General features: G+C 46.8%; 3 protein-coding genes across 3 annotated transcripts; 2 read left to right on the top strand and 1 right to left on the bottom strand.

Moving 5' to 3' along the window:
- The first annotated feature begins 350 nt into the window (after positions 1-350).
- Positions 351-6,672, top strand: LOC117835083 (transcriptional adapter ADA2). The gene is made up of 12 exons (XM_034714442.1): positions 351-682; positions 769-1,012; positions 1,599-1,664; positions 1,738-1,863; positions 1,942-2,017; positions 3,249-3,315; positions 3,399-3,457; positions 3,574-3,639; positions 4,092-4,314; positions 4,488-4,698; positions 5,659-5,958; positions 6,088-6,672. The coding sequence occupies exons 1-12, from the start codon at positions 630-632 to the stop codon at positions 6,292-6,294; spliced, it is 1,698 nt and encodes a 565-aa protein (XP_034570333.1). The 5' UTR covers positions 351-629; the 3' UTR covers positions 6,295-6,672.
- Positions 6,673-7,395: 723 nt separating this feature from the next.
- LOC117835084 (protein STRICTOSIDINE SYNTHASE-LIKE 3) lies at positions 7,396-9,957 on the top strand. Its single transcript, XM_034714443.2, has 3 exons — positions 7,396-8,197; positions 9,101-9,268; positions 9,353-9,957. The coding sequence occupies exons 1-3, from the start codon at positions 7,581-7,583 to the stop codon at positions 9,762-9,764; spliced, it is 1,197 nt and encodes a 398-aa protein (XP_034570334.1). The 5' UTR covers positions 7,396-7,580; the 3' UTR covers positions 9,765-9,957.
- A 303-nt stretch (positions 9,958-10,260) lies between these two features.
- LOC117835087 (uncharacterized) lies at positions 10,261-11,458 on the bottom strand. Its single transcript, XM_034714445.2, has one exon. It carries the CDS (start codon positions 11,136-11,138, stop codon positions 10,698-10,700), a length of 441 nt encoding a protein of 146 aa, XP_034570336.1. The 5' UTR covers positions 11,139-11,458; the 3' UTR covers positions 10,261-10,697.
- Positions 11,459-12,604: the final 1,146 nt, after the last annotated feature.

The raw sequence follows: 12,604 nt of genomic DNA on the forward strand, positions 1-12,604 counted from the left end.
ATAAACGTCTTGTGTTGATGCTTGTTCTATGTGGATCTGGTTCAGGAATATTTTAGATCAGTACCTTTTCCTGGGGCGTTGTACTTAGAAGTCCTCTTGAATGGAGCTATTTTCGTTGGTCAGCAAAATGTTTAAAATTGTTTAATTTTTACTTTTAGGAATCTGGCTAAATGTTTGACTGAAGGCATCTCTGAATTATGTTCGTGTTCATCGAACAAAACCTTTTATACAGGGAAGAACCATATTCACCTCCCGCTACCAAAAGGTCAGAGCCGTCGGATGAAGTAATGAACGGCCCAGATCTGAGATCACCAAATACAGCTGCCAGCCCGAGTCCACTTCTGACCGACTGACCTGACCTCCTCGTCTCTGTCCCTCTCTCTGATGGTCGTCTTCTCGCGACACCTCGATCCCCGAATCCCCAATCCGACATGTAAAAAAATCCCCAATCCGAACCCAAACCCAGATCTACCAAAAATCCCCAACTCCAATCGACCCTCCTCCGTCGCGATCACCCCTCCCAATCCGACCCCAATTCTACCCGATGCGATTAGCAGCGGCGGCGTAGCGAACCGGCGCGTTCGCTAGGGTTAGGGTTTCGAGGGTTTGCGCTAGGGTTTGGGTTCGCGATGGGGCGGTCCCGCGGGGTGCCGAATTCCGGCGACGACGACACCGGCCACAGGTTCCGCACGTTAACCCGCCTCCCCGATTTGCGATTTCGTTATGCTACCTCGCGCGCGCGGAGGGATGAGCTGGTGCTGGTTGCAGGTCGAAGCGGAGGAGGGTATCGTCGAGCGGGGATGCGACGGACACCATTTCCGCGGCCATGGGAGGAGCAGGCGAGGGAGGGGGCAAGAAGGCGCTGTACCACTGCAACTACTGTAATAAGGACATTTCCGGGAAGATACGTATCAAATGCTCCAAGTGCCCTGACTTCGACCTCTGCGTCGAGTGCTTCTCCGTCGGCGCTGAAGTCACCCCACACCGGAGCAACCATTCTTACAGGGTCATGGTTAGTGTACTCTTGCTTATGTTATCTTTGCTTGACTTGATGTTTTGGGTAGCACTCCACAAATTTTCAGTTGTGGTACAATGCTTATTTGATTTACCAGCCTCCAAAATGAGTTGTAATTTGTATTAGTCTAGTTAATGCTAAACTTGCTAAGGCATGTACAAGCTGCAGCTGTTGATTGTTTATTGAAGCATTTTGAGCTGGTGAGCAAGCTGTTAACAGTTAAAATTAGAAGTTCAGAGCCGATCGCTACCTAAGTCAAAATGTAAAGCAGATAAGTGTAGCGCCCAAGGTTTAATTGACACAAACATTCATCCTTTTTGCCCTTGCTTGCTGCAGAACATTCGGGCTTATTATTCGTTAACCCCAAGTAAACTCATCCTTCTAGCCTTGCTTATCCAAAATGTTATATGGTTTCATCATTTCTTAGCCAAACTGCATTTTACTTTAATCCTTTCTCAACCCAGTAGTAGCTAATTTAAAAATCGTAACTAATATCTATATGAGCACTTAAACACTTAGTGTTGTATCCTGTGAAGGTTGTTATTCCTGATGATGTCTTGACTTGAATGTTGTTTTGCAACAGGACAACCTGTCCTTCCCACTTATTTGCCCGGATTGGAATGCAGATGAAGAAATCCTCCTTCTTGAGGTACTGATATGTCTGTTTGGTACATTTACATCCTGGGAATTGTAATTTGATTGTTTACCCATCATGATTGTAGGGAATTGAAATGTATGGTCTGGGAAACTGGCTTGAAGTTGCAGAGCATGTTGGTACCAAGTCGAAGCAACAGTGCATTGATCATTACACAACAGCATACATGAACTCACCTTGTTATCCCCTCCCTGTAACTATTTTCTCTACCTGTTTATAGATCAATAAGTTACCTGGTACTGCTTAACTCAATGCAACGTCATGATTGTAGGATATGTCGCATGTTAATGGCAAGAACAGGAAGGAACTTCTTGCTATGGCTAAAGTACAGGGTGAGAGTAAAAAAGGTGAGTCAAAATTTATTCTTAGGTGATGGAAACAATCAGTACATTTTGTTGTGCATTTGAAGCCTTGACTTAGTGGGAGATATTTCTTACTGTCCAGTCATCAGGTTTGGTTCATGCTTGCTGACCTAGTTTAGGGGGTGTTTGGGAACACACTCCTAAACTTTAGTACCTGTCACATCGGATGTTTGGACACTAATTAGGAGTATTAAATATAGTCTAATTATAAAACTAATTGCACAGATGGAGTCTAACTCGCGAGACGAATCTATTAAGCCTAATTAGTCCATGATTTGATAATGTGGTGCTACAGTAAACATTTGCTAATGATGGATTAATTAGGCTTAATAGATTCGTCTCGTGAATTAGTATAGGGGTTCTGCAGTTAGTTTTATAATTAGCTCATGTTTAGTCCTCCTAATTAGCGTCCGAACATCCGATGTGACCCTCCTAAAGTTTAGTAGCTCGTATCCAAACACCCACTTAGTATATGTTAGTTGGTCATAGGTGATGTGATTTAGTGTTTTAGGTGGAATTTGTATTGCAGTATCCGGTCGTTGGCTACAATATAACATGTGTTTGGTCACTTGCTGTTTGTCTTCACATCTTGAAATATTAAGGCTGTGTTTGCCATTGTGGTGTCTTGGCAAAAACACTTCTACTTTGGATCGGTATACATTTTTGGGAGCGATGGCACCACAACCGTACTGGAAATCTCATAACTAACTATTCCTTAGTGTATTTGGTCTTAACCCCATTATAGGACATGTTTTAGTGGGCTATCCATCCAACTGCAGTATGTTACTTTCAAACGGATGTATGATTTTTTAAATGAAAAATTTTCCTGTGTTGATCTCATATCCATGTACGTTAATTTGTGGGTTGTGGGTCTAACGGAAAGAAGAATGATAGTATGCACATATATCAGCATGCTCATTACCCCAATACTGTCAGCGGCAGCAGCACCATCTCTGTGTGTATGCACGGGCATGAACACAAGAATCTACACACATGCACGAGCTGATAATCAAATAACACTGCTGCTATAAGTTTTTTTTATATTGGTAACTCTGTAATGATTCCGATTGTCGGGACGCCAATTACTTTCTAACTGCTGCTCTGTATTATTCAATTATAAAAAGAAGAATAACAACAGTAGGTAGATATTTGAAGAGAAGATATCTTACTATATTGGCTTGTTTGTATATCTCATCTTTCTTCTTTGTTCATGTAGGGACTTCGCTGTTACCTGGCGAACTGACTCCTAAGGCTGAATCTCCATTTTCTCCCTCCAGGGTCAAGTATGCCATTATTTATCTATGAATACCTATGAATATGTCACTTAAGCTTCAAAGAGGCTTGTTACCAGCTAGATCTTGCATAGGTTGGAAGAAGCACTTGGTGATGGTCCTGCAGGTCGATCTCCTTCGCACATGGCTGGTGGTATGTATTGGAAATGACCAATTAGACCGACCAATCCTGTAACAGTGCATCCTTGGTCTACGTCTAGAAATGTTTTCATATTGTGCTAATTCTGGCTTCTGGTTGATCTACTGCAGGTGCAAATAAAAAAGCTTCAAATGCTGGACAGAATAAAGATGGTGCTAACATATCAAAAGTTGAAGGTATCATAGATGAATACATCATTGTTATTTTCTAGTTTTTATGTTCACTCAGCACCCAGGTTCTCAATGCCCTTGTGTCAATAATAACACCAGTTTACTGTTCTCTTACCAGTGACGAATGGGCAAATTAAATTGAAATAAAACAATTCTTAGAATGTGTTCGTACGGTTTTAAATTTTAGAGATGTTTTCATCAAGAATGTCATATTCTTAAGAATGGAATGCTCAAGATTATTGCTAGTGCTATATCCTTTTCTTTAATTATTAAATGGGTTTTTTTGTGCTGGAAATATATAAGAAATGAAATGGAGATACATGATCTCTTTATGGTGTGGTCTGAAGTGGAGAATGTGTTTCCTTTTTTAATTAAAGCTGTTGGAAGTATTGTTTTACCTTCACATTACTGCCTAAACTACATGTTGATCCTTGGCATATTTAATTTGTATGTGCCAGATGGTCATGTTGATAGAAGTGTTGGTGTGAAGAAGCCCAGATATTCTGCAGATGAAGGCCCTTCTTTGACTGAACTGAGTGGATACAATTCAAAGAGACATGAGTTTGACCCAGAGTATGATAATGACGCTGAACAAGCGCTTGCTGAGATGGAATTTAAAGAAACTGACTCGGAAACTGATCGTGAACTGAAACTCCGTGTGCTGCGTATTTACTTGTCCAGGTTCGTTCAGAGTGAAGCAATTCTTTTGTTCCTACTAAGCAGAAAAAGCTGTATTATTGTGGTAACTTTTGTTCAAAATGCTTTAGTTGCTGAGTTAATAGTGTAAGTATGTTTGTATGTTTATTTCATTGATTAGAATGTTTAATAATGCAAAGTAACTGTTGCTTTTGTAGGCTTGATGAAAGGAAAAGGAGAAAAGAGTTCATATTGGAAAGAAATTTGTTATTCCCTAATCCCTTGGAGAAAGATCTTACAAATGAAGACAAGGAAGTTTACCATCGCTATAAGGTATTCATGCGTTTTCTTTCCAAGGAGGAACATGAAGCCCTTGTTAGGAGTGTCATAGAAGAGCGAAAAATTCGGAGGAGAATTCAAGAGCTTCAGGTATTGTTTTTGTTCATTGCCTTCTCTTACTGAATCAACTACAGCAATTATTTCTCATTCTTTTTATAGAATGATTGAATTTGGAGTTCCACGGTCAATCTGCTAGAACTATTTGTTCATGGATCGACATCTTTATATATGTTTGTGCTACATGAAGCTGAGAAAGTTATTGTGGATAGATTTACATGCAAAGGAACACATATTAAATGCAACTGGAAATGTTGGCTGAGAACTAATCCTTTCTAAATTCCTTGCCACAAATGTTTCCTTTTTGCTCTTAGTAGGTAGGTTACATGTGCCACAAATGTGCAATGATCTGAAAAACTGCCTCAAACAAGAGAATATTAAACTAGCAGCACAGTTTCTTTTCTATTAAACAAAATAAAAGATAAAGTAGTGCCAAAATTCTGTGGCACATTGAATTTGTACTTTGTGAACCATTCCTTATTCGCATAGATGGTTTGTAGGTCTGCACATAGTGCAGCATTCATAATTTCTTAATTTCATTTGGCTTTCTCTTGTATTCCCACTTGTTCCACCGCACCCACCCATTGGCCCAGCCAATTATCAGTTTGTTGTTTTATTCTTATGAACTGCACTACATTTCCAGACGTTCTTGTGGGGCGAACCTGATGATATTTTAGTGCACTAACATTACATGTTTGATATTTCATCTTGGAAGTTGCGCTTGAGTTCTTCTATAGTACAGTCTTGACTACATTTTTTTTACTAGGCTTCGCATATGAAGGAAGCTTCCTTTTCTTTTCCTGGAAAACATGCAATAGAATGAATTTGTGCTACTGATCAATCTTGTTCTTGACATTTGATATTGGTTTTTTTGAGGAAGTTCTGTAGAACACTACCGACATGTGTGTCTTCCCTTAAGGTTCTAGTAGCATCAATTTGTTCCGTTGTGCAAATATAAATGTGATTGTTTACTTTTATTTTGTTGACTCTCAGGAATGTCGTTCCGCTGGATGCCGTACACTAGCTGAAGCAAAGATACACATAGAGCAAAAGAGGAAAAAGGAATACGAGCTAAATGCCCAAAAAGCTAAGGAAAGTGGCCAACTTATTCCAAATAACAAATCAGTACAAAAGATGAATCGACCTGTAAAAATTGAGTCTGATGGGAATTTGGATCCAAAGAAAGGTGGTGCTGGCTTAGATTCTCCTAAAACCACAGGACTTACAAGTGTGAAGCAGTGGGATGACTGGGATATAGTTGGTCTTCCTGGGGCAGAGTTATTAAGTGCTAGCGTAAGTGCATCTGAAATCCAAGTGCCCTGTTCGATGACTCATGCTCATTTCTGCATATTAGTCCTGTGGTCTTGTTCATGCGTTTTGTATTTGTTACAGTAAAAGAATGATCCATCCGTTTTATTTCAGGAAAAGCTTCTATGTTGTCAGAACCGATTGCTGCCCAGTCATTATCTGAGAATGCAGGAGGTGCTGATGCAGGAGATATTCAAGGGTAGTGTACACAAGAAAGAAGATGCTCATGTCTTATTTAAGGTTGATCCTACCAAAGTAGATACTGTTTATGATATGGTAACAAAAAAGCTGGGCAACCATGAGGAGGCTCCGACTGTCTAGCTATGCTTGACTTGCCAAAAAAACCAAATATTGGTTTCTCCTCCGAACCATAGCTGAAGGTGGAGGCTGTAGTAAAATTGAGTCGACCATAGTTAAAACCTGAAATTTGTGTCATTGTCTGAAGCACAATAAGGCATTCCGGCCAAATTGTAAAATTATCGAGCCAACGAGAATGTGTAGCATGAGTTGCCATTGCAGTTCTTTCCTCGAGGATAGTCGCCATTGTTGAGAGTTTACTGTTGCAGATGTGCTAGTGCCTTGTTGTAGGTATAGGGCCTGAGTTTATGTATCATCGTGTATGTAACATTGTCGCCCTATTTTTATGCCATTGTATCAATATCAGACATTGATTATTAAAATTCCATCTTGCAGCCAAAATGTTTTCCGTCTGTATTGGGATGCTTTTGCATCTTTGTTGTGCTTGTTGGTTCGGTCAAGAGCAGAGCCTTCAGCTAGCTCTTGGCTGTCCATTCTGTTGAAGAAACCAATACTCACCATCACGAGATGGACCTTTAACCTTTTACATCACGAGAAGCTGAATTCTTGACACGAAATGCTCTGATTTTGCAACTTAACGGACAGGGACACAGCTCCTCATTAAACTGTAGAGTTTTGGTTGCCAGACCTGAGTGTTGCAATCGACTGTACTGCGGAGCCGACTGTCTTCTAGGCTGAAACGTCACACCTGTTACACGTTTGGTTGTTTTATATGCAAACATGTCAAAACTACCGTAATTTCATCCGAGTGATCTCGTGGTCGCTCAAAAGATAGTCATGCATACTTTTTTTTTAAAAAAAGAAAATTATGGGAAGCCTTCCTTTCAAACAAAAAAAAAGGTGGCAGCCAAGCCAACCGTGCTTTCTCAAAGAAGTATTTCGAGGAACATTATTACCAGTGCAGGACCTGCTTGGCCATTATCGTCTTGTTGGTACGTCCATTTTATGCACGAACCACGGAAACGCCGTGGAAGAAAAGGGAAGAGCCGAGACACGTGCCGGAGGGATGGGATCATGTGAGCACTCCGTGGGGGTAGTTGGCATGTGTGGAGCGCGCACGGGCTGCGACGGCCGCGCGCACCCTGTTTCTTTCCACGGCGAAATATACAAAGCCCCCGGCAGCCTCGGCGCGACGAAGTGATGACCCGGGACCCCTCTCCTCCTCGCTGAGCGAAACCCACCTCCACCAGTGGGCGCGGGGGCGCCTGCGCGCAGCGGAGAAACCCAAGCGGCGCGAGCGACCGAGAGGAGGAGGCGCGCGCGGGGGACGGGAGGGATCGAGAGCGGGGATGGCGTCGCCGGGGGTGGTGGCCGCGGCGCTGGTGGTGGCGGCGGTCGCGGCGTTCTGCGGCACGGACCCGCTGCGGATGGGCAGCATGGTGGACTTCCCGGGGTTCGAGGCGCACTTCGTCGACCTCCCGGACCCGGCCGAGATGCCGCCGCACGCGGACGCGCGCGAGCGGCTGCGCGGCGCGGAGGTGCGGTTCCGCGGCGAGGTGCAGGGGCCCGAGAGCGTGGCCTTCGATCCGCGGGGCCGCGGGCCGTACACGGGCGTCGCCGACGGGCGGGTCGTCTTCTGGGACGGCGAGCGGTGGGCGCACTTCGCCACGGCGTCCCCGCGCTGGACGCAGGAGCTCTGCGGCGGGCCCAGGGCGTCGCCGCTCGAGTACCTCCCCAACGAGCACATCTGCGGCCGCCCGCTCGGGCTCCGCTTCGACAAGAGGACCGGGGACCTCTACATCGCCGACGCATACTTCGGCTTGCTCAAGGTCGGGCCCGAGGGCGGGCTCGCCACGCCGCTGGCCACGGAGGCTGAGGGCGTGCGCTTGAACTTCACCAACGACCTCGACCTCGACGACGAGGGCAACGTCTACTTCACCGACTCCAGCATCCACTACCAGAGACGGTCTGTGATGCCATGCCCCTCTCCCCTCCTCTGCTTTGCTTAGCTGCTGTTTGCCTGTTTCATTTTCATCTCACTGTGTTGGTTGGTTAGTGATAGACCTGGGTCCTGTTTGGTCTGCATCTAAAACTGTCATCTACTATAGTAGCCAAGCTAAATTTGGTACGGCCAAAATTTGGCCACCAAATTGATGCCGTCATTTTGGCCAACTTTGGCCATCAAGTAAAATAGGGTAGCCAAAGTAGAGGGTGATCATGCCAAATTTTGTCACCAAACCAAATGGTGGCCAAAATTGGGCAGAGTGGCCAAAGTTTGCCTTGTGCAGCTTGGGCACATTTAGGCACCAAACCAAGCAAACCGTAATGATGCCGAATCGGTGATCTGAAACATGAGGATCCTATAACTGGGTTAGTTGTCCATCTATCATCTTGACTGCTGATTTATGGGGCAGTATAGTTTCCCGCTAATCCTTTTTTAAACCGCATTGAGCTTTGATCCCCTTCCCATCGTAGAATCTCGTGCTTTCCAACAGAACAATGAAAAGGAGTAAAGGGGTCAATGTAAAAACCTAAAATGGAGCAATTGCCTCTTTGGGGAGAACAGTTCTATTTTTTTTTGAAATTGAGAACAGCAGTTCTAATCTGACTTTTACCTATTTTAGTGTCTACTGTGTCTTCAGGTGTGCCGACTGTTCTACTTCTATGTAAAATTCACCTGTTTTAGTGTCTATTAATGTGCCTTAAGGCACTAATCTGTTTTCCACTGTTTTATCGGGAAAGCATACAATGCCTCAATTTCCAAACAAGTCCACTAGATCTAAGTCACCTTGGATCTTGTAAAACCTAGAGATAGGTTGTTTGAAGTATGTTCTGTAGCTTATCAGTAAGCTTGGTCATTCATTTGCAGGAATTTCATGCAGTTGGTTTTCTCTGGAGATCCCTCTGGGAGGCTTTTGAAATACAACCCGCAGACAAAGGAAACGACAGTACTGCACCGCAACCTCCAATTTCCCAATGGTGTGTCCATGAGCAAGGATGGCTCATTCTTTGTCTTCTGCGAAGGATCGCGCGGCAGGTCTGTATTCTCTTCCTTACATCTGGTTTAAGCTTTCTTCAACTTTATATCAGGCACTGAATGTTTGTGTTCTTGTGGAGACAGGTTGAGCAGATACTGGTTGAAAGGCGAGAAGGCAGGCACCGTGGATCTCTTCGCCATCTTGCCTGGATTCCCAGACAATGTGCGGACCAACGAGAAGGGCGAGTTCTGGGTGGCGATCCACTGCCGGCGCAGCCTGTACGCCCGGCTCATGAGCCGCCATGTCAAGCTGAGGAAGTTCTTGCTGAGCCTCCCGATCCCCGCCAAGTACCATTACCTGAGTCAGATCGGCGGCAGGCTCCACGCGGTGATCATCAAGTACAGCCCCGACGGCGAGGTGCTGGACATCCTGGAGGACACCAAGGGGGAGGTGGTGAGAGCCGTCAGCGAGGTGGAGGAGAAGGATGGGAAGCTCTGGATAGGGTCCGTCCTGATGCCGTTCATCGCCGTCTTTGACCTCACCAAGGCGTCTTAGCCGCCCCGGTCGTATTCCATCGATCCCAATAATTTGGTGCTACAGCAAACTGGAGCTGTTTGACTCCCCTGCCCTTTTTTAGTACTAGCAATGTAAGTTGCTGACGTTTTAGATTCCCCCTCGAACTTTTAGGAATGATGAACAGCTCGTGTTTTATGAATCCAGATTTGTCACGTGTGTTCCTGGCTTCGAATCTTCGATCTGTTCCAATTTGTATTTGGTAATGCATGCGTATATATAGTTTTAAAAGAAGAGAACCATCTTTTCTCATCGTCGTATATTTATATTTGGTAATGCCAAAAATAATTTAAGGCGCATCAGGATCTTCGAAAGGGCGCAAGTGTGAAGAGCATGGTGCCGGATCTTCTACGGTCGCGGGCGGGGATCGAATCCACGGGTCCAGCCGGCGACGGACGCCACGAGAAACATCCAAACGGGGATGCACAATGCAACGTATCGCAAAAAGGCACGCAGACGAGGAAAAAAAAACTGCATCGATGATGAACTGTGATCTGTTATGATTTATGAACTTATTGATTAGCTTAACAATCACAAATGACAGATTGTTCGAACACAACTTTCAGATTCCACCGTTCCAGTTCCAGCATTTGCTGGCTTACATGGGGGACCAGGACCTGTATCCCATGCTGCTGCATCTGCCGGTGTGATCCAAGGTGTCCAAGCCCAAAACAATGGCGTACGAATCCAACAGTCCCCAATCCACACGGGACAGATTCGCACGTGTCGATCAAGAACAAGTGCACGGCCAGACGCACGATGCTGCTGCAGCGACTGGCACCCCACCAAGAACGCTCGAAGCCTCAAGAACTCATCGAGTGATTGTTGGCGATTTGGCGTGCTTGTGTCTACTCGCTATAACACCCAGCAAAATTGCGAGGAGGAGAGGGAGAGGAGCCGCGCGCTGCCTGGCTGCTACTGGTGGCGCATGGAGGCGGAGGAGCTGGAGCCGGAGGAGACGGTGCGCCAGAAGCCGGCGCCGTAGAACCGGGAGCTCATGATCTCGCGCTCGAACTCCGACACCGCCGCCGCCGCCTCCTCCTCCTCGGTCTCCAGCGGCGACGAGGCCGCGCCGATCATCGCCTTGCCGCTGCTCCCGGACGGCGACGCGGGCTCCGCCACCGCCGCCGCCGACCGCTTCTTGCGGCTGACACGGTGGCGCCTCCTCCTCCGCTTCACCCGCCGCATGACGCCCGCGGGAAGCTTGACGGTGACGAGCAGCAGGACGTCGAGCAGCGCCAGCGGGCAGCAGCAGCATACCGCCGCGCAGTTGGCCGCCGCCTGCCCCGCCCCCTCCCCGCACCCCGGCTGGGGCTCATGCTCCTCCTCCTCCCCGTGCCGCCCGTACTCGCGCATGCGCCCCCCGCTTCCCCGCTTGATCACGAGCCCCGCCCGGCGCCGATGCTTCTGTTTCTTGGGAGTCCTTACCGCCCCGGACAAGGCGACGCCGGCTGCCAAAACAACCTGCCAAGAATCTACGCAAGATATCCTCCTACTCTCGGATGCACTGGTATGTACTATTTAGAGACGATCTTTATTGGTTGGTGGTGGAGGAGAGAGAGAGGGAGGAAGACGAGGAGGAGGGGATTGTGGCGGCGATGGCGTGCGTGGCGTCGGGCTTCCTTTTTCTTGCTCGCCAGGGAGGGGAAGAAAAAATCAATCCCCAATTTTCCTTCACCCGTGACGTATTTATCTGGCTCCCGTCCGCCGGATGGCGACCGCGAAACGGGAAATCCAGGAAAAAAAGCATTACATTTTCGTCGGAACACGGCGGGCTTCTGACGTTGGCCCGCCGCACGCGGCGATGCCACGGGGGACGCGATAGGGACGGCCGTCGCGTGCCGACCGCGGATGGGTGGAGTCCGAGTCGGCTGCTCGCTGGACGCAGTGGCTCCGGCTCAGGACGAGCGCCGCCGCAGCCGCGTGCGCACGCGGCCCGGGCTGTGGAATCCGACGGCGGAGGACGCTTTGCCACGAAGGATTCGCGGTTCTCTCTCCTCCCTGGTGTAGACGACGGGAGATTGATTTGCGTGCCGCCCCCCCCCCCCCCCCCCCCCCCCCCCCCCCCCCCCCAGGTGGTGTGGACGTGTGGTCGTGTGGATGCCTGGATGGATGATTTGGATGGTGGTGTCCGTCTTGTGGCGTGATCGATTGATTGGGTCAAATGGCGGTGGTTGTGGTCTAAACTCTAGGGCTGCAAGGTTGCGCCACTTGGTTGTTTCGATTAAGAAAATGGCAAAAATGCCAGCTGGACATCGGTTTCAATCGGTCAGCTGCTGGTCAGTGATTCAGTGGAGCAAGAGGCAAATTAAGCAACGGGACGAGAGCTGAAGAAGCTTCCACAGAAGTCGAAATTACCTTAGTGTTTAGTTAAACTAGCACCTGTCACATCGGATGTCTAATACTAATTAGAAATTTTAAATATAATCTAATTATATGGAATCTAATTCGCGAGACGAATCTATTAAACCTAATTAGTCCATGATCTGACAATGTGGTGCTACAGTAACCATTTGCTAATGATGGATTAATTAGCTTTAATAGATTCGTCTCGCGAATTAGACTCCATCTGTGCAATTAGTTTTATAATTAGCTTATGTTTAGTCTCCTAATTAGCATCCGAACATCCGATGTGACCCTGCTAAAATTTAGGACCTCGTATCCAAATACCCCCTAGCAACACGTCACCAGACAGTTAAGAGGATAAAAAACAAAGAAACATTCGCCAGACGCCCAGACGCTAGAATCCCCAACGAGCTATACAGACACGGCACACTATTTCCAGCAGCAGAACACCGTGTTGTATAGCTTTCCACAAGAAC

Source organism: Setaria viridis, chromosome 9 (assembly GCF_005286985.2).
Source record: "Setaria viridis chromosome 9, Setaria_viridis_v4.0, whole genome shotgun sequence".
In the NCBI taxonomy this organism is placed as follows: domain Eukaryota; kingdom Viridiplantae; phylum Streptophyta; class Magnoliopsida; order Poales; family Poaceae; genus Setaria; species Setaria viridis.

Excerpts from the sequence above, each read along its gene's own strand:
- LOC117835083 (XM_034714442.1), top strand. The coding sequence starts at position 630 with ATGGGGCGGTCCCGCGGGGTGCCGAATTCCGGCGACGACGACACCGGC. Across the intron at positions 1,665-1,737 it reads AAGAAATCCTCCTTCTTGAG|GGAATTGAAATGTATGGTCT; the intron begins GTACTGATATGT and ends TCATGATTGTAG. Across the intron at positions 4,315-4,487 it reads CTGCGTATTTACTTGTCCAG|GCTTGATGAAAGGAAAAGGA; the intron begins GTTCGTTCAGAG and ends TTGCTTTTGTAG.
- LOC117835084 (XM_034714443.2), top strand. The coding sequence starts at position 7,581 with ATGGCGTCGCCGGGGGTGGTGGCCGCGGCGCTGGTGGTGGCGGCGGTC. Across the intron at positions 8,198-9,100 it reads AGCATCCACTACCAGAGACG|GAATTTCATGCAGTTGGTTT; the intron begins GTCTGTGATGCC and ends ATTCATTTGCAG. Across the intron at positions 9,269-9,352 it reads TGCGAAGGATCGCGCGGCAG|GTTGAGCAGATACTGGTTGA; the intron begins GTCTGTATTCTC and ends TTGTGGAGACAG.
- LOC117835087 (XM_034714445.2), bottom strand. The coding sequence starts at position 11,138 with ATGCGCGAGTACGGGCGGCACGGGGAGGAGGAGGAGCATGAGCCCCAG.